This window comes from Myiozetetes cayanensis, unplaced genomic scaffold, assembly GCF_022539395.1.
Source record: "Myiozetetes cayanensis isolate MyiCay16 unplaced genomic scaffold, myiCay2020 scf2-11, whole genome shotgun sequence".
NCBI classification, from domain to species: Eukaryota; Metazoa; Chordata; class Aves; order Passeriformes; family Tyrannidae; genus Myiozetetes; species Myiozetetes cayanensis.
In genome coordinates, this window is record NW_026087411.1 from 54,299,200 (window position 1) to 54,326,600 (window position 27,401).

Sequence of the window (27,401 nt, forward strand, 5' to 3'; positions counted from 1 at the left end):
CCCTTCCCATCCCCTCAAAAGAGACTGCTTAGTGATGTTCAGCAGCTACAGACCTCAGGCAGTCTTAAAACCTGTTCTCTGACTCAAAGAGTGCTGTGAGATTCTGGATATTTTCCAGTATTTAATTTTGTTCTTCTAAGAGAAGCTTGAGATAATTCCACTTATTAATTTTTCTCTGACCTAGTAAGAGCTAAAATTGCCTTCTGCTCCCTGTCTGCATATACTCTTGCAGTGAAGCTTTGAAGTGACATCTACTTTGTGCCAAGACACAAACTGCTGCTTTCCTTTCCTTCACAGCAAAACATTGCAGAGAAGAGAAACCCTTGAGATGATACTATTTTCTGTTTAGTTTTACTTAATTTTGGAAGCCCTCTAGGCAAAAAGCATACAACCAGTACCCAGATAACAGACTTTCTGAGATGAAGCATGGAAAATATGTCGATAAAAGAAAAAATTCCAACTATCATTCCCACATCAGCACAGATACTAACATCTAACATCTTAACCTCCATTCTTTTTTGATGTTTGTGGTATTTGCTGTTTATGAACATCTTTCAGTTGCTCATAAGACAAAAAGCACTCCATGGTACATGGCCTGGCAAGGCTGTAGCAAGAACCTATTTTAAAAAGCCTATTGAAAACCCCAGAGAAAGCTGTAAGAGTTCTTTGCAACAGCCCACATTCTGTCTTAGAAGAAAACTCATTCTTCAGCTGCATACAGATTTATCAAGTTGTAGCCCTGTTAAGAGAACAGGCAATAAATGAGGATCATCATGCTCTCTCCCATGGTCTCAGGCCAGGAAATGGGCTTCCTGCATGTAAGATGCGCACACACATACACACAGTCCCCCTTTGGGAATGTAAATACACCTCTGATCAAGTAGTCTGAGGAAGAGGATATCCTGTAGAATTTTTATTTTGTATGGATGTCTTCCCATTTCTTTCTCAAGTCAAATAAGCAAGTTTCTTCTCCTGTGTCAGTAAGCACGCAGCAAGGGACAACTTGCCATGTAAATGCGTCATCTCAGCCTCCACTGGTCCTCGGTCTATTTCCTCAAGAAACACAGGAAAACCTAATTTTTTCCTCACTGAAATTATCATCTGAGGCAGGATGAATGCAATCCAAACTACTTTGCATTTTAAATTCCAGCCTCACACGGAGCACATACACAAACAAAAGTGACCCCATACACGGTTTAAAAGCAAATTACTATCTTGAGGGACCACACCATCATAAACAAGACCAACAAATTAAGTACTAGCAAGTAACTAAGGAGGCACTTTTGAAAATGTTGATCTTAATTTCTTTGTGCTTAATTTCCTCCTTCTGTAAAAGAAATAGGAACACATATTTTGCCTTGGTATTATAAGAATGTGTCATTCTTGTAAGACTGCCAAGGATCAAACTGTTCTTCTATATGTAAAATACCGTGCCTAAATAATCCCTGCCATCTAACAAGCTCAAAAGAGCTCTGCAAAATCATCATAACGTTTCCTACTATTTGCCACCAAAGGGCCACAGACATACCTGCTGATGTTTCTCTGAATTTGTCACTTGTCTTCTTCTTCCGCCATTTCCAAGGTTTAAAGATTTTGCCAATGTTGGAGAGTTTGCCCTTCCTCTTGAAGGGGGGAGTTTGGGATCCTGGGGCTGGTCCTTCCGAGTTAGCAATTGAAGCCTTGTCCAAACCATCAACTGTATAAAGAAGAGAAGTAAAGGTAACTGAAGGATGGAAAACAAAATGGTACCCAAGAGCTAAACACCTCCACTGTCAGATTGCAGCAAGGCTTTTTTCCTGTTCTGGAAGTGAGCCAAGGGGCATCTGATCTCAGACTGCAGTCATCAGCCAGTCTCCACCCACCCACCCCAGCTTGCCCTGGGCTTCACTGCTTCTCAGCATCTCAGCTGCAGCTGTCCAGAACTTGCTTCTCGTGATGCACAACTGGCGCATTTGCACAGTCCTGTGGTTTTCCATCACTACTGGAGAATTTCTTTCAACATGTATTTGGGTGACTTTCTCCTTGTCCCTGGTAAAGTTGAATAACTAGCTGTCATTATATAGAAAACAAAACCCTTTTAATGTGAAAACATAAACTATTTTTTGGTGAAACGATTCCTTCCCTAAACAAGCTCTAAAGTTAGCTGTTCTGGTAGTGGAATGGAAACAGGTCTGTTCGATATCCCTGATAATCTCTCATTCACAGTGCAGCCTGCCATGAGTCAGGCTTCTTATTAACAAAACGTATTTAACAATAAGCTTTTGAACCGTAGACAGAATTTAAAGAAGGATTACTTTTCTGCAAAAACATACTGACTGATATGAAAGCCAATATTTATCATCAATGGCTGCAACATCAAGTTTTGTGAACCAAACTAAGACTCATTGCACAATATGCCATAGCATACAGTTAAAATAAATTTCCTGGAAATTTCTGAGACATCTACTATCATTTATTTCTATTTAAGAACTAAGATTTCTTAGAGTGTTCCATTTGTAGTCCTGCAAAGACTTCAAATGTCCTGAATTTTACTCATGTGAGCACTGAAGTAAGTGCAATTACTTACAGACATAAAATTAATAATGGGCTTAACGGTTTGTGGCATACAGGCACTGTAATTGCTTTCATTCATCTAAACATTCTAATTATAGCCAATTCGGAACAGAGTTGATACTACTCTGAACAGTAGTAATGATAATCATAGATCATTAAATCAGAAATTCTATTGAAAGAAAGAAGTATCACTGTTCCCATTTTACAGATGGAAACTATGAGGCACAGAATTGTTAAGTGCTTAATTCTGTGTTTGCCAAATGGCTTCCTGAATCCTGGTCCTGTGTCCTAGCTGCTAAAAAGATATATATTCAGCCACATAACATCATGGTACAATCACATTCTGTTTCTCAGAGAAATGGCATTTAATGAGTCCTATATTTGTCCTAGGCTTTAGATTGATCCAGGATGCTAAAAAAAAAAAAATCTTTTCTGTGAGAAAGCTGATGTAATGCAAACAGAGTCCAAGGAACTTTATTTCCAGTGTTTTGAAACAAAGTATGGGAAGAAAGATCCATTGTATAACTTCACTGAAGTCTATGAAGTTAAAAACCAGAGATAAATTTGTATGAGAACGATAGCATTTAAATCAATAAATCTGAACAAGTTATGCCATAAAATTTAATAAATTCTGTGCTGCCTGAGAGATGGAAAACTTCTCCAGGACATATTACTGTTAGTCAGATACAACATGGTTTAAAGCTTTTCTTCGTTTCCTTTGGGTATTGTCTGGTCCATAACATGGAGATCAGATAGAAGAAAGGCACGCAGATGGACTTTGAATGTAAACCACTAAGATTTTGCTAAGAACTCGGCTATGTTTACCCCTTGTAGGAGTACAAAATCCCAGCTTCCTCACTTGTGTGCCCTAGACGACAAGTCAATCTTTAGGGTGGTGTAAGCTAAAACTCCCTTAAAATAAACCAGATGCCCCTCTACACACCCTGAGAGGCCAGGCAAGAGGTGAGGGATGAGGAGAACACCAAAGCTAGTGAGCAGCTCTGTAGAAAGAGAGACGCAAAAGACAGCAGAAGGAGCCCTGCAGGGATGCCTTACCTGAAATTGGGGATTGCACTTTTGTCTGGGCTTACAGACACTGTCTATTGGAGTGCAGTCCCCTGTGGAATACAGAAACTCTGCTGGAAACTGCGGATCTAAGGGAGAAGTACATTTACTTGAAGGGTACTTACAAAGACAAGAGAGTAAAATTTATCTTGGCAATTCCAGTTGACATAACAAGGAGCGAGGCCACAGCTTGCAACTAGGAAAAGTCAGGTGAGAGGTAAGAAAAACACTTCCAGGAGGTGGGTGGTACAGAACTGGAACAGGTCCTGGGAGGCTTTGGAGGCTCAGCCAGGCAAGCCTCTAAAGCTCTTTCTGGGGCTGACCTCACCTACTCTTAGGAACAGTCCTGCTCTGAGTGAGGGCCTGGACCAAGTGACCTCCTGAGGTCCCTCCCGTGGATGCTAAGGGATGCAGACAGACATGGTTTCTCAGTGAAATCCACACTAGTAAATCCAAACAATCAAAAGTGAAGTGGTGAAGAAAAGAGACTAGGATCTGCTGGCTGTAGAGTTCTGTCCTGGGACAGCAGCCAAGCATGATGTCACTGGCAGAAGCAGTCCATCAGCTCAGTAGAGTGAGAGGCTACCCACTCCTTGAGGCAGCAGGACAAAACCCATGTTCTTGTCTCCAATAGCTTAAAAAGGCTGGGCTACTGGTGTGAAGAGCCTGCATCCTGGTGACAGACAGCACAGTCTTACAAACACTGTAACACTGATATTTTCAAATCCTTCTGAGTCATGGAGTGCAGTGTACTGCAGGTCACAAAAGCCTCATCTAGATTTCTTCCTCCTGTGTCTACCAACAGAAATGGAGGAGGATTAGGGCTCCAATAGCTCCCCACAGAGAGATATGGATTTGCATCAGTCCCTGTTCTGCCCTCTGCTGAAAACATAACTCCAAAATAATGATACTAGCTACAGAAATCTGTCTGCTTCAAATGAGCTAAGATGTGAAACTCATGGGGAATAATTCTGTTTAGGAAGACTGAAACTTTTGAAAACAAACTTCAACATTAACTCCTTCTGACAATAAAAGATGAGGAGTTGATTTATAAACCAAGTTCAACAAATGTTCACAACTGGGAATTTACTGATCTACTGGCACCTTTTACCATTTCTTTCTTTTGAAAAAAGGACCCAAATATGTATCTGGCAAGGAGGAATAAGCATAGCCAAGTATCACAGTCTGATTTTAGAAATAATGTAAGATAAAGTAACATTTCTAGGAAAAAGAACTTGTTTATATTCAAAAGCACATATATTACATGTATTACAAGTGTATTCACAAGGTAACACATTTTACCAATTAATAAACTACTAAGAAAAAACCCCACAATTTCAGCAATAAAGTTTCAGAGCATTTATGGAAAAATCTTTACAAAAGCTATTGCTCCTCTTCTTTGAAACACTCAGCAGGAAATTGATGTTTAAGATTTACCCTATTTGCTTTATAGGTCATGTACTAGTTAAGAATAAAGCAGTGTATTTTTTCACCTCAGAGTTTTCACCTCAGAGAGTTTATCTACATTCTATTAATCATTATAAATGTTATACATACTCATTGATATGAAAAGAAACATCTTAGCTTCCCAAGATTTAGAGAAGCCTGGTCACTTGTGTTATTCTTTTATTTCTACAGTGTCTTGAAGTGCCTTCTTCCCACATCTCCAAAAAGCCAGTGAGTCCTTCATTGCCTTCAATATTCTTCATTATTAAGTTAGACAATAGGACTTTTGACTATACTACCTACATCATTTATCCAGTCCTTTACCCTAAGTGAAGATTTTACAGCTGAAGGATACACAATGTGTACATAAGGATAAGAAGAAGTACATGACTCATGCATGTTGATGTCACACAAAGAGGAGATCTCGTTGTAAAAGACCAACAACAATGGTAACGGAGACACTGCAAAGCCAAATCATGCTGCATGGCCCACAAGTTAGATGATTAGTTTAATTAGATTATTCTTGTCATAAAGACTCTTGAGATCCTGGAGTAAAAAACACTTAGGACTACATAGAAGAAAAGAAATACGACAGAATTTAGGTGCGTATGTCAGAAGTTTTGCTATTAGGAGTCTGAGAAATTCTCATCAGATGCTCCCTGACTCTGAAAGTACAGGTGACATTCAGACTATCCGAAGTCTCTGCCTCTCTCTATGCAAACAGCATCCCACACCGAAATTTCACAGCAGAGTGGTTTTGGTGATGAAGGCAGCCTGGGAAGTTTCTTCCTCCACACTTTCCTTCCTGACCCTAAAAAAAACATGCTGTCCCTTCAGTTGTAAAAATACAGCTGTTCATTGGGCTTCATTGCAAGTAAATCTCTGAATGATCAAGACCAAAACCACCTCCCCCTTTCCTTTTTTAAAAGGTTATTTTAAATCTGGGCTGTTTCAGTGATTAAGTCTTCAGGACAGTCCTACAAAAAACACTTGCAGTGTCAGGGTTGGGCGAGGAGCTGTGGCACAGGGTGGGAGCTGGGGACTGGACTGGGCAGACAGCCTAAAGAAGCTCTGCTGTCGCAACCAGGGTAGCAGGACATTCCAGCCATGGACCCAACAGTGCTGCAAAGCCTGGCATGTGCTTGAACCTGGATGAGCCCACAAAATAAAGCATGCTTTTACCCTAGAGCATTCACAGGGTGGGTGGAAGATTTGGGGTTTTCCCCCTTCCTGAATAAATAGTATTGAAATATGTTACCCTTTACTTGAACCTGAATACTAAAAACAAAAAGTATTACAGGATTGTAATGCTATTAAACCTTCTGAACAACTACTCAGAAGTATTTTTCCTTTCTTCTGTCTCTCCACTCCTCTCACCAGCACCCTTCTACAGAACTGATCTAATCCTGCTGGAGCACTGGGATATACATTTAAGGGATTCTTTCTTACATCAGGGTTGCTAAGTACAAGACAGTACTAGAAGAGCTACAAGTTCTCTTTCCCCTCTGTACCACACCTTTCATGCTGCATTTCCTTCTTCCACCCACATCTCCCAAGGCTCACCCACCTGCACTGCAATTCCGCTCTGAATCCTTGTCATACAGCAAGGTATAGAATGGCCAGATGAATGAAAGGTCTGCCTCCAGCCTCTCCGCCCCACTGCTGGACAATACAACCAAGAGGGCAAAAGGCACAGAGTCAAGTGCTCCACCTTTATCAAAGCACTAAGGTAGCACTGGTACCTAATACTTTCACTGGTTCTCTTGCAGTATTACTATGGTATCACCACACCACCCTTAAAGTGCGTGAGGGAAACCTTTTTGTCCTGTCAGAATGCAGGTGACTCAAGGTATTGCCACATTTATGAATTGCCACATAAATGAATTGAGAAATGCAACAGAAGATTACATGGCCCCAGTTAAAGGCTACCTTATGTGTGGATTTGCATCTGATTTCTGTGCTTATTAACTACCAATTAGCTAGTACAGTTAATTTTTTTCTATTCCTTTCAGTGCACCTTGCTGCCTTGCAGAGATACACTACAAAAGTCATCTTGGTTTACTGAGACCTCAAAACCTCTTCTTATAGTGCTATGATATTCTATACTGTCTTGCCAAAGGGCTCAGAGTTGGAAGTCGTGGTTTTTATGCCAGCAAAATCAACATGTTTATGCAGCTGCATATTATCCCCAGTTAGCAACAAGAACAATAAGTCATCAGCTTGCTATAGAGTACGATAAGCTGCTTATTCTTAGAACTTACTGGCAAAATTCAAGATACTGCATGGTAAAATGTTTGATGTGGTCATTAAAAATCAGAAGTCATTCTGACACTAAAAATGACATTTTCAGTACAGATCTCAAATTCTGTAATGTTCTATCTATTTTTCCTGACCAGAACAATGGAAAGATGGGTCTTTTTGTTTTTCCCATTTTTGTTTTGTAGTTTGGTTGTTTTTTGGTTTTTTTTATTTCGTGTTTTGGTTTGGTTTTTTTCAAATCCATTTGGAAGGGAAAAATTGCAGCTAATTCCCAGTGGATAAACTGGCAAATGGAAGAGCTATAATCTACCTCTGAGCAGCACAAGGAATTGGCATCTGCATGCTTGTGCCTTGCCATACATCTGGAGTTTAACTTTGGAGAAACTGTCATGAGCTAATTGACTTGATTGTGTTTTAATTAAATGAAAGGAAAAAGCTGAAGTTCAAATGTAGGCGGCCGAATGGTAGTTTCCATATGGAACTGACAATATCGCAAAATGTTAATTGGACCTCCTGCTGGCAATGAGCTAAACAGGCTGGATAGAGGCTACTTTGTAGGGATGCTGGCTGCTGCCCTGAAACAGCCAGAGGTAATCCTCCTGGAAAAACTACAGCAGGGGTGGATACGACTGCCTGCATACCTCCAGGTTTCTACAAGGATACACACACAAATGCCTTTTGGGTTGTTGGAGTCACACTTGGATCAACACTGCCAAATATTCCAGAAAGGGTTTTGGGACCCCAAGCCCTGTAACTCCCATATCTCCACAAGCAAAATGTTACCTCACTGCAGAAAGTCAAACACTGCAAGGGTGAAAAATTCATCTCGTATTCTTTTCTGCCCTGCGATGAGCACCTACCCAAACTCCATTAAAAAAAAAAATAAAAAAAAAGGTACTTACAAGGGAATGAGGGAAGCCTATGCTTCTCCTGAAAGCAATAGCATGGATGCCCAGGGGTCCACGTTTCAGACAAAAAGCCACGTGGCTCAGAGGGATGCTCAGTCGCACTGTCCTCTTCCACAGTGTGCAGAGAAGGACTATGACCAGAATCCCAAACAATGATGCATTTATTCTAGTTCTCACTCTCTCACCTGCACACCTGGGATTAACAGGCTCAAGGTCTGGAAAAGCTTATTTAGCTATCTGTCTCTTAAGCAGGATGCCCTAGCCCTGCAGGACACTAATCTCCAGCAATCAAGCAGGAGACCTTACCTTGGCCTCCCACTACCTTACACAAGACACAGAACCCAAAACAGTGTTAACTTTAGGCTTGAGACATGCTTGCTGCATCACTGGGGTAAAACACAAAGAACCTCTCTGCTTTAGAGTTATCTTAAGTGTTGCTCTCTTTTTTTTTCCCCTACTACAATAACCACATCAACTTAAGTGCTGTCGGGCGCTTTGTCAAGTTACAGGCTATCCCATTAGTTACCACATGTTGTCTCTTGCTAATGCAACTCAAACGCAGATAACGCACTTGTAACATGCAGCTTCACTGTTACTTCACAGTTTTCACTCCCACTGGGTTAATTCTAAAGAAAATTTTAAAAAGCAAGTTACGGTTCTAGAGTACTCTGTAGAGACTATGGAAATGCCACAGGCAATATAGTCAGTCAGGGCTATCCAGCCTTACTAAATTACACTTCTCATGTAGGAACCTGTGCAGAGCTCTTTTCTGCTACACCTACACTGGCATGCGAGCTGGGCGGGTTCTACAGTGCATTAAGCACTGCAGTTATACCACCTCTCTTCTCATCTGCTTTTTTGTGTCAAAACACATTAAGGATTCGCTTCAGGTCTGAATAAAATTAAGGGCATGACCTTATGTCTGCAATATGCCCACAAGCATGTGTTTGTAAATTAATTATTTAGATTTCGGCATCATGCGGTCCTTATTAGAACACCTACACAACTTCCTCCTCTTCGATGAAACGTTTCACTTGCATCCTTTTAGCTTTCTATAGAAGAAGTAAGCAAATGCTCAGCCATCCTGTTATAGAGCTTTGAAAGTGATCTGGCCAAAAATCTTCTTGCTACCTCCTCTCTAACCCTGAACACAGCTGGTTCCAACCAGAGGGAAAGGGATCATAGGTTTAATGCAGGCTGCTTATTTATTTTTTTCTCAACCCCAATACTTGAGCAAAAGGCAGCAAATGGAAAGTTTCCAGACAGTTACATTTTCCAGATATATGAAACATCAGGCCAAAGGTCAAAGCAACTCCTCCACAAAAACAGGGACAAAAAAAAAATCCAGGCACAGTAACAGATGTGGAAGGACAGAAAAAACAAAAAGCAATATAAATAAAAGAGCAGCCAAACTACTTTGTGCAGCTGAGCACTGAAAATGAATGCTTCTCTGTTATTAAGGGATAATGTAATATTAAGGGATATATCTCCTTGGAGTACAATAGTATGTATTTCCATTTATAGTTTAATTTTTTTATTTATTTTTTTAATAATTTTGTAATTTCACCTAAAAGTAAGCTGCATGAATGCATTTATTAAGTTCTGTATTGATATAATCACTGACTAAAGGACCCAGCTGCTGATCCTTCTCTATGCCCTTCAGACACCCCTCCAAAATAGCTGGAAAGTTGGGAGGCATTTCCCTGCAGATCTCTGGCTATGTCCCCAGAAGCCATTGCCACTACTGACGGAGGCAGCATGCAGGTATAGTTTTATAGAGATGCTGCCCACACAAGTGGGCTTCTAGCCATCTCAACCTGTGTTTTCATACCACCATGGTGGAAATATCAGCTGAACCACCAACCATGCTGGTAACCATTTGTAAGGCTGCACCTTATCACCGCAGCGAGGCAAAAGAAAAAACGCCTCTTGCCTGGGCTTTTAAAACTGAGTTGGTTCCTTCTACTGACATTGGAGTGTCAGACAAATGAATTTGCTGACCAGACTGGGCTGGATAGTGTGCCATTGAGCTGGGGCAGGAAGAGAACAGGAGTGAACGGGAGAGAAGTCTCCGAAGAGAGGGAAAGATTTCAGCTAGGAAGTGATTCCCTGAGCTCACCACCAGTGGGTGCAAGAGATGCTCCGACCCCTTCACTATATCCAGTGCCACAGCAATGACCACGTGAAGTGCTAACATCATCAGCTATTTTCCCCTCCAACAGGATGGGAAGGAGGTACACATCTCCCCATCCCATCCTATCCCACTCCATCTCATTCCAGACTACCCAGCACCCTTGCTAAATACAATTCTGTATGAGCATTACATGTGTTTTTACCCTTATTATTACTATCTTGAACTAAATCTTTCACAATTAACATGTTTACATATCTGAAAGCAGGTTTGGTTTTGTGAACTCCCATCCCAATGCTTCCCTGCTCTTAAGTACTATGACAAGGAGCTCCTGACGTATAAATAACAGAATGTTTATGTACACAAAACCTTAGGAGCAATTTGATCAGTCATGTAATTAAATCCCTGGGACAGGACAGCCCAGAGCTCACTGTGCTGCCTTTGAAGAGCAATATTTTCTTCTATACTGGCACCACTTCAACACCTTTTTTCTAGTACAGGAAACAGCATATTGCACTTGTCCAAATGTGTGTAAGTCAAACCCAAAGCAAACAGTCTCTTTTTATGACTTCCTTGGCCTCAGAACCCCACCAGGGAGGTCAAGGCTTTTTAAACTCAACCAGCAAATTTCTGATTGTTGCTGTCATTGCAAATGTTTGTACAGGCTTTTAGCTCTGCTGCCTTTGTAGAGAAAACTGTTTATTTTAAAGTTCAGTTTTTAGCTGCCTTTAAAATGTTTGTCTTTGTTGCTAGATACCAGCTTGGATAAACAGTAACAATAAAACTCCAAAATGCTCAGAAGAACCTATTAATGATTAAATACAGTTCCTCTCAGTCAAAAAGCCAATTTGCCAACTCTAAAACCACAGCCTGTAAGAATCATTCATATCATTCTGTGCCTATAACATCACAATTCTGAATACAGTCTAAGTCATCTTCTTTGCTATAAAGAAATGGGAGTTGCCAAGTTGCAGCTGACTTTTATTCCGCATCATATTTCATTGCCCTCTCCGTCCCCAGCCACACTGCAAACAGCTGTTTTATTCTCTGTATCTTGTTCTTTACTAGGGCCAAGGTGGGGAAAATCAGGCACAAGCTGACATATTTGTCAGCCCAGCTGCCCTTCCTTTCCCAATTTAAACTTGGACACTCAGGGGCAAGTAAAAGGACAGGTCTGTGTGCAAAGTGCTGGGATTCGATTATACTTTAAAAACCAGTGTGGTCCCTTTCCTACACAATCAACAAACAGTAATTCCATCATGCAAGCCTGATGGCACCATAAATCACTACAGTAAAACCCAGTGGAACTGTAGTACCATCTTCATATAGGCTTGAAGGCTGTATTCATACACATTTTGGACTTCAATTTTTCTGTGGAATCAGTGTTTATGGAAGCGATGCACTGCTAAACAAATAACTTTAGTTGGAATAAATTACAAACGAAAATTGTTGCCCTTCAGCTCATTGCACTGGGATGCCGTGTTGGAGCCTGCCCTGTTCACAGCGCACCCCAAGGGTGGAGATGTTGGTGGAGGTAGGATTTGAAGCTAGGATCCCACCTCCATGTGGGAGAGCCAGCCGTGCTCTCCTTTTAGGTCCAGGCACCAGCCCAGGACTAACCAAAGCATGAAGTCCTCCTGGGAGGGAAAAGGGCTAAACAAAGGGGCTTGTTGAGGATTCAGATGGGGAGATGTCATCTTGTTGTCAGACAAGGCACTGAGAACATGCTCTGCTCTCCCAGCAGATTCTTTTCTGAGGGGAAAACAACTACTCTGTAAGAGCATCATCAACATCAGGTACATAATTGATACCTTCATTTCCCCATTTGCTTGTTTCATGCTTTATTTGAGGTTCCCACTTCTCCTTGCTTTCTGTTAATAATGAATGACTGTATTATCGTGGTGCTTAAGAGGGCTGGCCATAGATCAGGACCTCTTTGTAACAAGAGCTGAACCAACAAAACCCAGAAAGACCATTCTTGCTTCAGTTCTAAGTATAAAATGAAAGAGAACAGCTTGAACAACAGATTTCTGATTTTCACTGCCACCTGCTCAGCTGTTGCATTTTTAAAATTTTTTAGCTATCCACACGTCCCTGTGATTTTGTTTGCAGCATGTCCCTTTCTAACTTCCTCTCTCATTCAGACACTGACATTAAGCAATCATAAAATATATCTTTGTTGTCTGTAGGCTAAAATAAAGCACCAACTTGAACTTTAATGTGCCAGTTTAAACTGAATTGTTTTAGCTGGAGTTGGATGAACACCCCTTAAGCTGGAAAGCAATGAACAACAGAAAAAATACCAGACTCCATCTCCTCCCCACCAATGCGTTCCAGTGCTACACTATCACAGGGCCTAACAACATTCATTCAGTACTTCTATTCAGTACTTCTATTCAGCACACATGTAAGAGTTCACACACAATAAGAGTTTCTAAAGGTGCGAGAGGAGATGCCTGTTCACCTGATGGGGAAAATCCAAGACTACCCAACTATGCCAGCACACACCACTGCACTGCCATCCATTGTGGTTCTAAGTGCAGTGAAGAGTTAGCAGTCACTGTAGCCCAGTGAGAAATTTTAAGCCTTCCAGTTACCATTAAGATGCTTTCAGGATAATTGTCAATCAGACAATATACTGATTTGTTTACTTTTTACAAAACCCAACACAGACAACAAGAATAATTTAGCCTATTTTAGCCAGATTAATGCTGACATTGGTCAGTCCCATAGTATGGAATGACACACTTCACTACATTTTTGTTTCCTTTAAGACTGTCTTTAAACCCTTAAAAAATTTAGTTTTCATTAAAAAAATCTTTTTATTATTCCTTATTACTTTAGAGGTAAACCAGGCTACTTGACTCTTGAGTAATTACAAGCCAGCATACAAATGTAAACACTGACATGAACGACTTTAAAAACTGAATGAAATTGAAGCCTTTCTTGCAATTATTAGGATTTCATTAATTTTATGATTACTAAATTCTGTGGTATTTTTACGAGTGCCATGACCTTGTTGACACAGGTGAACTGAACACAAAAGCTTAGTATTCAGCCATGTGCTTAGAAGTGCCATAATAACTTGATTTAAATAAAAAAGGTGACGCAGAAAACCTGAATATGACTGGCAAGCCCTGGAGCTATTGCTAGCAACTCCAAGCAGCACTGGAAATTCAAAATCCTCCTAAGTAAAGTGTGTACAGCATCAGTTTTCACCAAATTCATCTTTGGCATTATTTAAGCTCTGTAAAGTTTTCTTTTTTAAACTACTACCAAATGTTCTCCTAGAGAGGGAACATTATGTGACTGAGTGCTCCCATGCTTCCAGCAGTCCCTGGGAAAGTGAGCCACTTCTTAGGAAAGCCCACAGGAATACTTCAGAAATTCTTGCTGGCAGTTTCTGCCTGTCTCAACTGTTTCTCATCCTCTTATCCTGGGCTTTCTGCAACTTGCACAGCAACTGATGCACCCAACAAGGGAGACAAAGGGCTATTTATATGCTTATTTAATAATGAATCAACGCGTGGACATAGTCTCCCACAAAGTAACGAGCAAACACTGCTTCCACTGGTGGTATTTCACAGGGGTCTTTCTCTGAGGGTTTGCCCAGAAGTGGGCAGCCCATCCTGACAGCCAGGGCTTGCTTGGGTCCCTGCTCTTCCCGCTCAGGGGCCCCCCAAAATGGCATCACTGCAGGGATCCAAGGAGGAAAAGGAAAGCGGAGATCTCACAGATGATGGATGATCTTGTCCGCATGCTGGTGGGCGCAGAGGGAATACTGGAGCCCTGGGTTGGCAAACAGGAGTCAAACTCAGTCTCCGTGCCCTTCTTCAAGGCACATACCAGTGCTACTCTGACATCATGGTTTGAAGCCCGTTCAGCTCCAATCTCAACCAAAGAAGCAAAGTGCCCTCCTGCAATCCCCAGCAATTTGCCTCCCCCAGAAAATACCTCCTGAAAAATCTCTTTGTCATACTGAGCAAAGGTTAATAATTATTCTTTCAAAGAGTGCCTTCAAGCAGCTCATAAACAATGATGGCAACTTTGCCAAGCTCAGGGGAGCGGTTTTGACATTTTGTAAATGAAAAGAAGTGATAAAGGGTTCAGTCATTTTTCTTGCCTTGAAAAAGGTTTGTAATTTCCCTTAAACCTCCCTCCCACTCTTGCTAACATTCAAGTACTTGGCACACATATTCAACATTTTTAGGCCCTATGTTCACTTTTCACTCTAGCTGAAGTCTGGGAGAGAGCAATAATTCTCACCCCAGGAGAGACCCAAAAACGGACCAGTGCGTTACACTACACAGCTCCTTGCCCTGGGCAGGCATTGCCTTTCACAGGCTGTGCTCACATGAGGGAAAAACCTGAAATCATGATGAAACATATAGAAGACACAATAAGCAAAACAGAAGATTTCCGTATTTGGTAGGAGATTTTCTGCATATCAATACAAAAGCATAATACAAGGAATGAACAATTTTCTTGTTCTAGAAGGAATAAAATTAAACTAAATCAAGTGTTAACTGGCTATTTTTTTAACTCCTGTATAGGATTAAGAATAACATACCAAACTTGAACAGCATAGGTATGCAAGATGTATCTAACTCAGTTCTTTTTATAAACCTTATGACATTTCACGCACTTATGAATAGTGATCATTAGGAACCAGTTGTATAAGAATTTTCACTTAAACCAAAACTCTTCAGTTTCCTGTTTGTGAACATGTATATAGCCCATATCAACAGGGCTGTAGGGAGTCCTGGCATTTTAAAGGCTGCCTTATAGCATTCAGATGGGCATCAGCATGAGGAGGAGCAGTCTGGCCAAGTGTCCAGCTGGTGATCCACTTCAAATTAGCCCTTGACAAAGCAGTTTGGCAATGCTGAAGCAGCCAACTAGAGGGAAGGGTCCATGGATTATGTCAAAGTCCCAGGTGAAATGTGATCCTATTTCTGGTAACACCAGCTCTGAAGAGAATGAAGAACCTTCTGATGTCACCTTAAAGCTTCCAATCCAAACAGCTCCATCACTAACTGCCTTCTCACTTCAGTCAGCCTCTATGCTAACTTTAAACTTCTTTTAAACCACTAGGGAAGCAAAGGTTTGAGTGGACTTTTAATTATCTTTCATCCCAACATAGACTTCTAAATTATAATTGAATTTTGTGGGAAGTTTAGCTTTGAGAAAAACTAAGGAGAAAAAATAATGAATAACAAAGAAAGAAAAAAAAAGGATTAGTATAGCACGTACCTTTTCTTCATGCTTCAAAGCAAAACAAGACTATATCTTAATTTGCTCATGTGCTAGAAATACCATGGTTTATCATTAATACTACACACTTTTACAAAGACCAGTGCTGGAGCAAGGGCCATCATAAGAACAGGAGCCAGTGGCTAGGAGTGTCCCCTGGCAGGGGTGTAGAGTTCACCTGGGTGCACAGTTCCCTGCCACAGCAGTGGCAGCATCCTGGGCTGGGCATCTGCTCCCCAAGGAGGCAAATGAGCACAGAAAAACACAAATACAGAATATTAAGTGGCTCTTGTTATTTGTGCAGAGGAAAGTGCCTCATTATTGTAATACTCTGGAGTACACATCCCTAACACTGGATTTAGAAAGGACCTTTGACTCCATATAATGTTTTAATAAACTCACCTATTTCACAACTAAAACAAGCCAGAGCTTAAAACCCAGAGCTAAATGTACAGTGCTAGAATACTGTCCTTGGTGTGTTTTGGTGAAGCTGTTGAAAAAAATGTAACCTTGATTTTATATGGAGTCATAGTACTTTGTTTGGGTGTATCTGGATGTTGTTTTTGTAAGTACAAAGCTACCTGTTGGTAGGAACAGGTGAGTAATTAGTGAAAATGCTGGAAGGACTATAACTAAAAAACATTATGTATGTTTTTCTGCAAGGAAAAGTTCTCATCAATAATTTCACTGACATGCATTTGAATGCAGGTGGCTCTCATTTCAGGCAAATACCAAAACATGGGAGGAAGTGCAGGGCTATATCCACAAAACTGAAGGATCCTGTGAGCATTTCCCTGCTCTTGAAGGAACTCAACCTACCCCAGACCCTAAACCTACCTTATTCTACTACCAGCGAGCTCTGGGGGCATTGATCCACCTCTCAACTTCTCTGATGTCCAATGACTTCATGTTCTCATCCTCCAACTGCAAATAGTTGCTACTACCAGAGCTCTGGCTTCTCTATTTTAATTGACACAACAAATATTTTGAAAAATTGTCACAGTTTTCTTGTGCTACAGAAATTTACAGCAAAATATAACATAACCCATGATCTGATGCTAAAGACTTTTGCAAGTATATGTGACTCCACACATATGTGTGTGTCTCACTGGGATCTCAGCCATAATTCTTGGGTTTGGAAAAAAACATACCTGTAAATTTGTCAGAAAAAAAGCCACCAATATGATACCAACAATAACTGCATTGAGATAAACTAATGGTTGGCTTTCTCACTTAACTTCATAGCAAGCTACTGGGCTAGAGAAGGCTACTGAAAGTCCTCATAAAAGACTTCATTTTGTTACCCATCTCCTTGAAGGGTCATCTCTTGCACAATGTCAGCATTACCCCAATTTCCCTTCCTTCTCCCTCACCCTTTATCTCATCCTGCAAGAAAGACATTTTTTGGTTTGCCTCAAAACTTCTTCTGCCACTTCATAGGTTAAAAAATAAATTAGAAAAAGCCAAAGATGGTAGGTGCAAAGGTTGAATTATAAAGAAATACACAAACTATTGCAAAATAAACCTCTCTACATTTATAGTTTTCCCTGTGTTGACATCTGGATGTGCAAGTAATCACTCAAATCAGAAAGAATGGGCTCCATGCTGGTATTTTTTTAATGAGATTGAACTGCCTAGTCTTTGCTTTTAGGAAATGCCTAATTTAATTAGCAGTGCTGCATCTGTTCTTCCTTTCCTCTCCCCTCAATCATACATGGAATTTCCTGCATAAAGAATAAAAAAATAAAACTGAAAGGAAGAAACCTCTGGGCCCATATATACAGAGGATGTATAAATTCTTAAGGGATTAAAAAAAACTCATCTGTGCCACCAGACAACTCCCTGCTGGCAAATGGACACTGGTCTCAGTTCTGCCCTGCTGGTATACATTCCCGAAACAAGCCTTCAGGGAAAAAAACAGGTTGCCAAATATGCTAACCAATAGCATACCCATCCAGGGACTGCCAGGGTGTAATGATGTTATCTGCTAAACCACAGGCAGACAGGGGCTGAGGAGGCTGCTGCCCTGCAAAAACCAAAAACACTGCTGTGGCAGTGGGATAACTCACTAGCTGTTTTCAGCTGATTCCTTCACCATGATGAACTCACTTAACAAAGCATTTTAATTTTTTTTTTGGTTCATCTCATCTTCTGGTGATGTTTCTCTTCTGTGGTTGAGGAAACCCTGAACGCACTGCACTGCAGGCTGAGCAACACAGAGAGAGGTTTTCTCTACAAAGAGATCCTCTAAGGACAGCTTGTGGAAAGGTACAAGCACAAAGATTCTCAGTTTGACTTAGATCATTTGTGCTCCCTTATGTTCTTGGTCTATGGCTTTCAGGTCTGACATGCTCCATCTGTAGCAAGGTGGGGGAATAACAATAGTTAATTATCACAAAAGACCCATCTTCAGGGCTGATTAATGCTCATGGAATAATTCACATTTAGGAGACACGAGCCCTTCCAGATCATGCCAGTGTGATTATCTGTGGCCTTTATTCTTACATGCCAACAGATTTTGCCAATTTTGTGCTGCAGCAGCTGGGAAAGGCTCACACCTCTGCAGGGCTGAGCTGAGGTGGGGTAACTTCTGTCCAAGGGAAGGTGTGTATTTTCAGCCACTGCAGTCATTTCCAAACTAATAACTGATCTATGCAACAGATACAACATGCAGTGCTAGACATCAAATTTTGTGTCCAGCTTCTCATCCTAACTAGAGAAGTCCCAAACTTCTGTTAATGGTTTAAAATGTATTGAAAATAATGCTTAGCTTTTGGATACCTTCTAGTGGTCTAAACCTGCATTCTCACATTTTTTGCATCATTCACAGATGTCAACTACAAAGATACACTCTTTTTTTCCTCTTCTTCTCCTTCAAAAATACACAGTCCTAGAGATTCAATACTGACATTAAATACTTTTTTTCTTCAACACGTTTTTTATCATACATTTCAAATTAAGCTACAGAGTTTTCAGGTGTGTTAAATGTTTCAGAAACACATCATTTGTCTTGCTGGATCTGGCTAAAATACACCCTCCTCCTCTTCTCCCCTCCTTGCCTCTGGTAGCAGGAGAAGTGCTGGGGGGGAGTTAAGAGCGAGGTGTTGCTGTTAAGTGTCCAAGATACTTGTGTTTTCAGTTTAAGGTTTCTGTGAACTCCCCTGTGCTTTTCCAACACAAACTTTCTTCCTCGCTTCAGAATCATGTTCTCTCTGTAACGTGACACAGTTACATGACAGTATTGTCCAACAAAAGGTTTTAAAAGTAGAGTGTCATAGTCACGTAATTTCTGCAATGCTTTGTAGTTAATATCTCTTTCTTTTTCCCGCTGGTTCATTACGTTCTCCTCCAGCTAAAGGATACACACTATTTCTGCTTGATCCTCGTCCAGCTCTTGGGAAGCTGGCTTTATCCACAGTCTTAGTTGCCTACTTTATTGCTCACTCCCTTGCACAGACAGTCTCTTTCATGTCTTACCATCAAGCCTTACATATTTCTTCCATACCCTATTTTTATGTGTCAAAAGCAGCAGTATTTAAGTAAGAATCAATAACAGCACCATTTTTCCAAGAAATCAAACTTGGTGTCTTCTTATGAGAGTCAGACTAGCCTTCTAAAACTTTTCTTCAAGAATGTAAGCACAGGAACTAGTCTGCAATTAGTGCAATTGTTTTAAATCACATATGGATTGTTAAACAATTATTAATACTAATATTTCCCTTCTATCAATCACTTGAACAATTCATGAGAATAGGAGAATCATGCACAGTGGTACAATGTGTAGGGCAGGAAAACCACTACACCCATCTCTGTATCAACATGAAAGAGGCCAGATTAGCAGTTCACTAGAACACTACTTCACATTTTCAGAACAAGAATATTCTTAGCATCTGTGCCAAAACCAACACTTCCTTCCCCTCAGAAACGTAATAAATCTACAAAACTCTAAGAAACAAACCAATAATCTTCAGACACATTGAACGAATTTACAGGGAAGGAAATGCACAGTTTTGAATTATTAACAGTGAAATAAATTATAAAACATTATAAATGTGTAATTTAAGCACATCCAATTTCTTTTCAATTAACAGTTTGGGTTTTTTTCTTCTCATAAGACTGCTAGTATCTAAAAATCATTTCCCACCAGCTTGCAGTGACTTTAGGTTGTAACGTGACTCAAATTACTTGACTGTATCCCACTAAATCTGTTCCATAAGCATGCAATGAGAGTGTCATTTCTTTGTTGACTCATCCAGGATCTTGGGGGGAAAAAAGACAGCAAAAAAAAAAGCCCACAGAAGATTACTTTTCAGCCTGGGTGACTTTATCTTGCTTGTTGTGACATAAATGCTTCAAGTAAGTTGATCTCTGGGAGTTATAAGCAAGGAGAGCAATTGGGAGAAGAGTCACAAACTGGACCCTCCCTTGCTATTCACAGTGAAACCACATTTTTAACTCAGGATGCTGCTGTGTGAGTGAACTTGAAACCTCTGTGTGTCCCTTGAATGGCAGAGGTGAGAGATCTAAAAGCCATGCTGAGGCTCACAAGGGCCTCAGGGGCAAACACTGGCCAGGAGTATGTGGGCATCTCACTCCCTACAGTCTGCAAAAGCTGACTTGGGGCACAGACAGACGTAGCCTGGGGCTACAACACTGGGGCTCTTCCACAGACTGCTATTCCTTTAGGCATCCGTGCAACAACACACACAGACTTATATTGGTAACTGGGATACACCAGCAGAGGCTGCGGTCTGCTGAGGATGTAGACACAGACACTGGCACATGGTGCTGGCTTCCCAGCTCCTGGTTTGAGAAGGAAGATCATTGGTGCACCTGACAGCAGCAGGCTGTGCTGAACTGCAAAGCCTGGCTCCTACAATCACAGAAAGTCCTGGGTTGGAAGGGATCATCTAGTTCTAACCCCTCTGCCATGGGCAGGGAACCTTCCAAATTCTGGCTTCCAGGCTCCCCCTGCTGTAGTTTATTTTGTCAACACATCATCCTCTCCAGTGCCAGCCTGTCCTCTCATGAAGTTTCCTGGGTATTCAGACCAAATTTCACTCATGACAAGTGCCATTTCACTTATTTCATCTGACTACTAAACAGAACTTGTTACTTTCTGTTGCCTGTCCTTGCCCTACAGCCACGCAGGCAGAAGACTCTTGTCTTCCTCATCAGAAAAGGTCAAGTAAAATGACAATAATTTTAGTGGGCAGTGTTGCAAACCCCAGAAATAAAACCAGGGGTCAAGAGTTAACTTTCTGAGCTAAGGCTTCAAGCAATAAAGAAAAATTCTTAAGCTTGAAAAAGAGTCCCCGTGGGTCTCTAAGTCTTGTCAGCAATGTTTTAAGCTGAAAATGTAAATTATATTATAGCAGTGAAAAGATGAAGTTTCATGGTGTATCATAGTTATTCTAATAGTGCAAATCACCCAGTTAGCTTAAATCAATAAATATTAGAGATTGTCTCTATTTTTCAGGAATTATCTCTAGACTATAAACTATGTGACTGGTCTGCACAATAAGTAATAGCCCAGGCTTTAAAGCCCAATCAACATCTAAGGCCTCTACACCATTCCTGGACTTTTACTGGGCAATACATTAAAACATTCACATTCAGAAAATAGAAAAAGAAATAAATAACACTGAAATTATGATGGTCCATCTACCTGATGAGGATTTGCTGACAGTTTGGGTAGATGGTCAGAGTGAAGAGATCTTGGAACACTAATAAAAAAAGCACATCCTCAGGGGTGAGGAATGCAGGCTGATCTTTGGAAACAGAACTGGTTTTGCTCACACGGTTTCAAACGTTAAGACAGCTGTATCACTGTCTAACTCCACTAGGCAAAACATCACTCCAATTCATATGAAACCAGGGCAGGAATGAGAGAAGAAAAAGGCAACACAGCTCTTATCTTTTCATATAAAACTTAATTTCCACAAAGATACCATTGACACAGGTGTGGTATTAACACTCTGATCTGTCAATTAACAAGTATTATCACAGTTTTATAGTATTATAATAATATTATTATTGTATAGTCTCATTTTACTTGCATGCAACCTGACAGCATATACTAGACTTCCATATAATGATGGAGTAACCATAGATCCTCATTTCTCCCTAGCTTTTCCCCACTTGCACTGATCATCACAGCTGCACAAAGCAGTGAGAGAACACAAAGGTAAATAAGACTTCCCCTTTGGACAGAGACTTTCTTTCCAAGGGCCCAAAAACCAAGTCAAGGACAGAAGAAATTCATATTCCTATGCAGTGACCTTGTATCCAGCCTTGCAAGAAACTCAAGTCTTCAGTCAAATTTCCTAATAATGAGCCACTATAAGATTAACAGAGGTAATTGCATGGTCTGTGCTGACTGCTATTCCAAATTACTCTGTGAACTGCAAACAGGCAAGGTTAAATTGATTCACGTATTGCAATACTTAAATCCAGAAAAAAATGGGGAAAAGACCCCAAAACTGAGAAGAGAGGACATGCAGCACTGTCATCCATGTGATTCTGGTTAAAGAGAGTGAGAAGAAAAAAAATCCATCTTCACACTCTGCATTACCTGGATGTTCACAGTGACTTTCCTACCTAGTTCCTACTGAACCATTTTGATCATAAGACACTGTAGGAAGTGGCCCACTCTGGACCACACTGTGATTTTACCTTTGTCCAAAAATACACTTGACAGCCTAGGGGTTGTAGAGGTCACATACAAGGCAATATAAGTTACTCAGTGCCATGCTTCGCCTTTGATTTTATTTTGGGGGCATGAAATAAAATAACAAACTAACACCCTCACTATCTGCCTACTTTCCCTACTCATGGTTTGCACTCACAGTATCTTTCTCAGTTTTGCACATATTTTACACATCAATATCTTCATGTGGCTTGTACCCAGACCTGACTGAAAGCTTCCCATTAGCCCTGGCAAAACTGAATATGGGCGGCTCAGGGACACAGACAAAACCAAACTGCCTACTTCCCTGACACACACCTACATCCTGGGTGCTCTCTCAGCAGCAGCACGAGCAGCCAGCCTCACTCTCTGGGATCTGCTGAGGGCAAAATAGATCAGAGCCTGTTACTAGAAACATTTTATCATCACCAGCAAACTAACTCCCCTCTTTATTCCTATGCCTAGCACTGGCCCTACTAGAATGAAAATCCGTTTGTATTAGAAGAACAACAGGATCAGGAATTCCCCTTGTGCCAACTAGAAGACAATGAATGGACACTTCAGAAATTACTTCTCCATATGGGACTGAACGGCAGCTGGTTGGGGTATTTCTGTATATCAGAAATATTTTTCAAGCCACTGTTAAAATTTAAATACAATGGGCAGAAATAAGTTCTGGAAGCAGGCTATTTGCTGAAGTATTTTTTAAAATCTACCAGTGATTGACCCAAGACATTAAGCGAACTCGTCGTTCCGTTTTAAAACAATAAACTGAAGTGAAAAAGAAATCCAGCGCTGATTCACAAGTATTTTTCAGCAATGTTGTATTTTTTAAAATCTCAAAAAGCATCAGTGTCCAAAATGAATAAAGGACAACTTTAAGGAAAAACATATAAAGAAAGATAAATGTCTAAGTCTTTTCTATTTTTAACAGGCTGGACTCTGATATGGCTCAAACACTGATGAGGATGTGGGAGCTCTTTGGTTTCCTCCTGGCTGTGCCTTAGGTTGCTGTCCTGCCTCCTTGTGATAAGTTTTCCCATTTAAAACAAGGAATAATATAAAAAGGACTGGAAAGCATTTTGAAATATGTAACAGAAAACACCACCTAAGAACAAGACCGTATTACTCAGGAACAGTAAGAAAGCCAAGAAAGAGGATCTAGAAAGGAAGGACAACTGATCCAAGGGGTGGCTGAGACCCAGTGGTGTGGGATCAGTTGTCAGTGGGGCTTAGCACACGAGGCTCAGCATGAAACAAGATATTCCATAAGCTTTTCGTCTGGGGGAAGTATCAGGGTGGTCATCTGAGAAGACAACCCCCACACAAACCCAGGCAGCTGGCAGGACTCTGCCACCCTGCCCATGATGACTTCCTAAGAGCCAACTCTCGTTCTCCTCATGGCAGACGAGGAAGCTGATGATTAACACTGGGAGCAGGTGATTAACAGCTACCAAACATCGGCACATAAAGATACCTTGGTCGGCATGCCTGACATGAAAGGGCACATACCCTGGCAGCTAAATTAGGAGAATTTCTGGTCATCCTTGAAGTGGCATTGGAGCGAGAAGAGGTGAGACACCGACCTGGAACCTGTTGAGCACTACGCCTTTATTTCCACACACATGTGGTGCCGGTGGTGTGGCTGGTTCCCTGTGTCCTTATGAGACCGGCATTCTGGGCCGTGCCTGGTGCAGGCTCAGGTTGCAGCCTCCCCTACAGTGATATTGCCGCAGCTGAGGAGCTCTGGCCGGGCCAGCAGCAACTGCTGCAGCCGTGGGGGCCCCGCTCTGCTCTAGCAGATCACAGAGTATGCGGCAGCACACACATTTTGTATTTTATAAACATTAATACTTAAAAGCGTGCACAATTTTTTGTCTATAAACAGTGATTCATTCCACACGCTCACACTCAAACACTCATCAACAGCACAAAGCAGATTGGTGGTGTGGGGAGCTGAAACCTACACCTTCAGCAGTTGCCATTACTTTTCACAGAAACTTCTCAAGAAAGACAAGCACCAACCTTTTAAAAGAGCTCTTGCAATTCCCACTAGTACCAGGCAAATCTGTGGTTACCCATTCTGTCTGAAAACATGGGCTTTTTATGTCTTTGACTAGGTATCCAAAATATACACTCTATCAGCCTGAAGTCTGGGGCAAACTGCATACTTAACCCAAATTCTGGAGCTGTCACAATTGTAGCCCCATCTGACAATACTAGTAGGGTGAAGAAAGTGTTTCCCAAAAACTGAAAAGCCTTGGATGTAAATTTAGTAGCAAATGAAAACAATATACCTTTACATTGTACTTATAACTCTTGCATAACTTACAAAAGCATAAAAAACGGGAGAAAAAAGGAATAGGATTCCCCGTGAAATATTATGAGGGTTTAGCCTCAAAGACCCCAACCAATTTAAATCTTAGGGAAAAAAATACAGAAGTTGAGACTCTCTGCCCAGAATGTCCTTTGTGGCTGTGGACAAGTCATTTAGGGCTTCACATCAAATGGGACATTTCAGCTCAACAGTTCTGCTTTCCATTCTTTTAAGTGCACCAAAATCTGAAATGACCAGCTGAAAGGGGTGTTGGGAGTAGCTCACTGCACCTGTAAATGCTTTGAAATGTCCTCTTGTAAAGTACAATGATATAAAAGTTGCTCCACCTTTGAAAGTAAAACTAGCTGGAGGAGAAAAATCGATTTCCTTTTAAAACTCTTCAGAATTATTACTGTAAGGGCTTTTCTGCACATTCAGATTCATAGTGGACTGAGTTAAGATGAGGATTTAAATCTATGGCTGAGTATCTCAATGTCCAGCTCCTTAGGTACAAGGGGGCTCACCCGTAACAGCACCCTCATAAGGCTCACAAGTAGCTACTAATGAATGGAATAACTTCTCTTTACTAGACAAGTCCTGGAATTGCTGAACTGCTAACCAATTAGTTTGTTTACCAACACCTAAAACTGCTGAAACAAATATTAGTTTTCCATTTCATTTCAGAACTAGGACAAAGTTGCCCAGTGAAGGAAATTACAATTCCTCTGCACAGACACAGGTGAAGCTGCTATTTCCTTGTCCATGAGCAGGAAATCCCATAAAGCCAAGAGAGATGAAAAGGAGCAGTCTGAGAAACATGTTCACTTCTGACCTATGAGAATCATTTCACCGAGTGCCAAGGTCAACAAACAACAGGATCCTTCCAGTGACTGCTTTCATCTCAAGGGGGGAGCTGGGTGGGAAATGGTTTTTCTGTCCTGTTGAAGTACATTTTCATGCACACGAAAAAACTTTGGGTCTGTAGAAGGATGAAACACAAGCCTGACAGTCTGTACTCTGTTTCTGCAAAATGCATACGACAGAACGAACTCCCATCCACAGATTACGTTCTTGGCACAGGAGGTCAGCACAGGGATCTGACCCCAGCCTTCAACTGGCCCTGATGAGCATCCCGATCATCAGGGCAAGAGTTTCCCGAGACCTTCCCCCTTTGCAACTTGTCCTTCCCCTCTTCTTGTGCTTCTCACTTCATGCTGAGCTGCCTGACCTCTTCCCAGGAACACTGATAGGTCTGTTTTTACTGGAAATTTCTTTCTTGACAAGCATCGCTATTCAAGAAGCAACAAAAATCTTTCATTACCTAACTAGTTTTTCTTTGAAATGTTACCTTCCCAACACACTGGTCATGCCTCTACTTGAGGACTTTGGTGCTTCTCAGTAGTGTGGCTGGTACTGAACTACCCAAGAGCAAATCCAAAAGGAAAAAAAACACAAGTGTATAGCTCTGCTGTCCTTTGATAAACTGTAGATCAGAAAACAGAAGTGATAGCTTTTGCACATGATGGCTGATAACCCCCAAAAGCACTGAACTCCAGTCAGTGAATGGAGAGAGAGCACACTAATCAAGTCCTAGCCAGGCATGGGAAAATCATAGAAGAGGAAGGAAAATGAACAAGGACAATACGTGCTCCTCCTTATCCATGTATCTATACTGTCTTTGCCAAGCTCCTCTTGCAATTGCTGTTTGTTCACATTTTCTAACCACGGCAAATAACAAACAAGCTTTTAAAAATTTAACTAAATTACTGAAAAGCTGTAACTGAAGAGGAGCAAAAGCTGCCTTTGGACATCCACCAGGCAATCCAAGAACTGCTTTGCTGCCCATCTCAACACTCACCGTTATGGGAGATGATTACAGCCCCGATCCTCCTGTCCAAAACACTTCAGCACCCACTCCCATGCAACTGATGGCAAAGTCTAGCAAGACAGCATTGCTAAAGAAAGTTCCAGTGGGGCACGAAAAACTGATTCTTCCTCTCTTTGTAGACATGCTAATCCATCAGGTATGAGTCCATGTTTGCCCAGTTGAGAAGGACTGCCCTTAACCCAATGGGAAAGTGACACTAGGACCTTGATCTGTTGAAGTACTTCAGTATATATTTCCCTTCCCAAGACTAAAATACTTCATTTAAAGGAAATCTTAATAAAAACCCTGCAGGACACTGGCTGGGGTCCATCCTGACTATTGCATTATGCAGATATTTTATCTCTTCTAACACATTATGACTTTCAGGAAAAATCTTTTACTTTAGTTTTCTACATCAAACCATGTTCACCTTACCAGTCCATCCAAAGTGCCCACGGTGATTTACTAGCAGTGCCTTGCCCTGCACCCAGGTGAAGTCTGCAGGGATCACAGGGCAGGGTCTGAGCCCTTGCAGGCTGGCATGGCTGGGGGAAAAAAGGGAGCGAACAGGCAAGCAACTTCTCACAGCTGCTTTTGTGTGGCTCACTGAGGATCTGAATGCACTATTGATTCCTTAGCACTAAAACAGATTTGTAGTCCCTGCGTCTGCAAGACAGATATCTCCTTCAACTCTAATCTCTAGCAGCTGTCAAAGACTTAGATGGCTTGTGGCTGGCTGGCATGCCAAAATCAACGAAGATTTTAGGCCTGCTTGCCGAAGGGGCAACGTGTGAAACAGAAACCAATGGAAGTCATTCTCCTGCCCTGATCACAGCTGGACAGGGCTTCCTAAATTTTGCAATGTATCAAGTGTCCACACCACACCAAAACAGACTAGAGAAAACAAATGATCA

General features: G+C 41.2%; 1 protein-coding gene across 5 annotated transcripts in view; it reads right to left on the bottom strand.

Annotated features, from left to right (window-relative positions):
- Nucleotides 1-27,401, bottom strand: part of PHACTR2 (phosphatase and actin regulator 2) — a 129,166-nt gene that overhangs the window by 42,040 nt on the left and 59,725 nt on the right. For all 5 annotated transcript variants that reach the window (XM_050316854.1, XM_050316857.1, XM_050316852.1 and 2 more), the window contains exon 2: nucleotides 1,529-1,696. In XM_050316854.1, coding sequence (XP_050172811.1) covers nucleotides 1,529-1,696 — 168 coding nt within the window. The remainder of the gene's footprint in view (nucleotides 1-1,528; nucleotides 1,697-27,401) is intronic.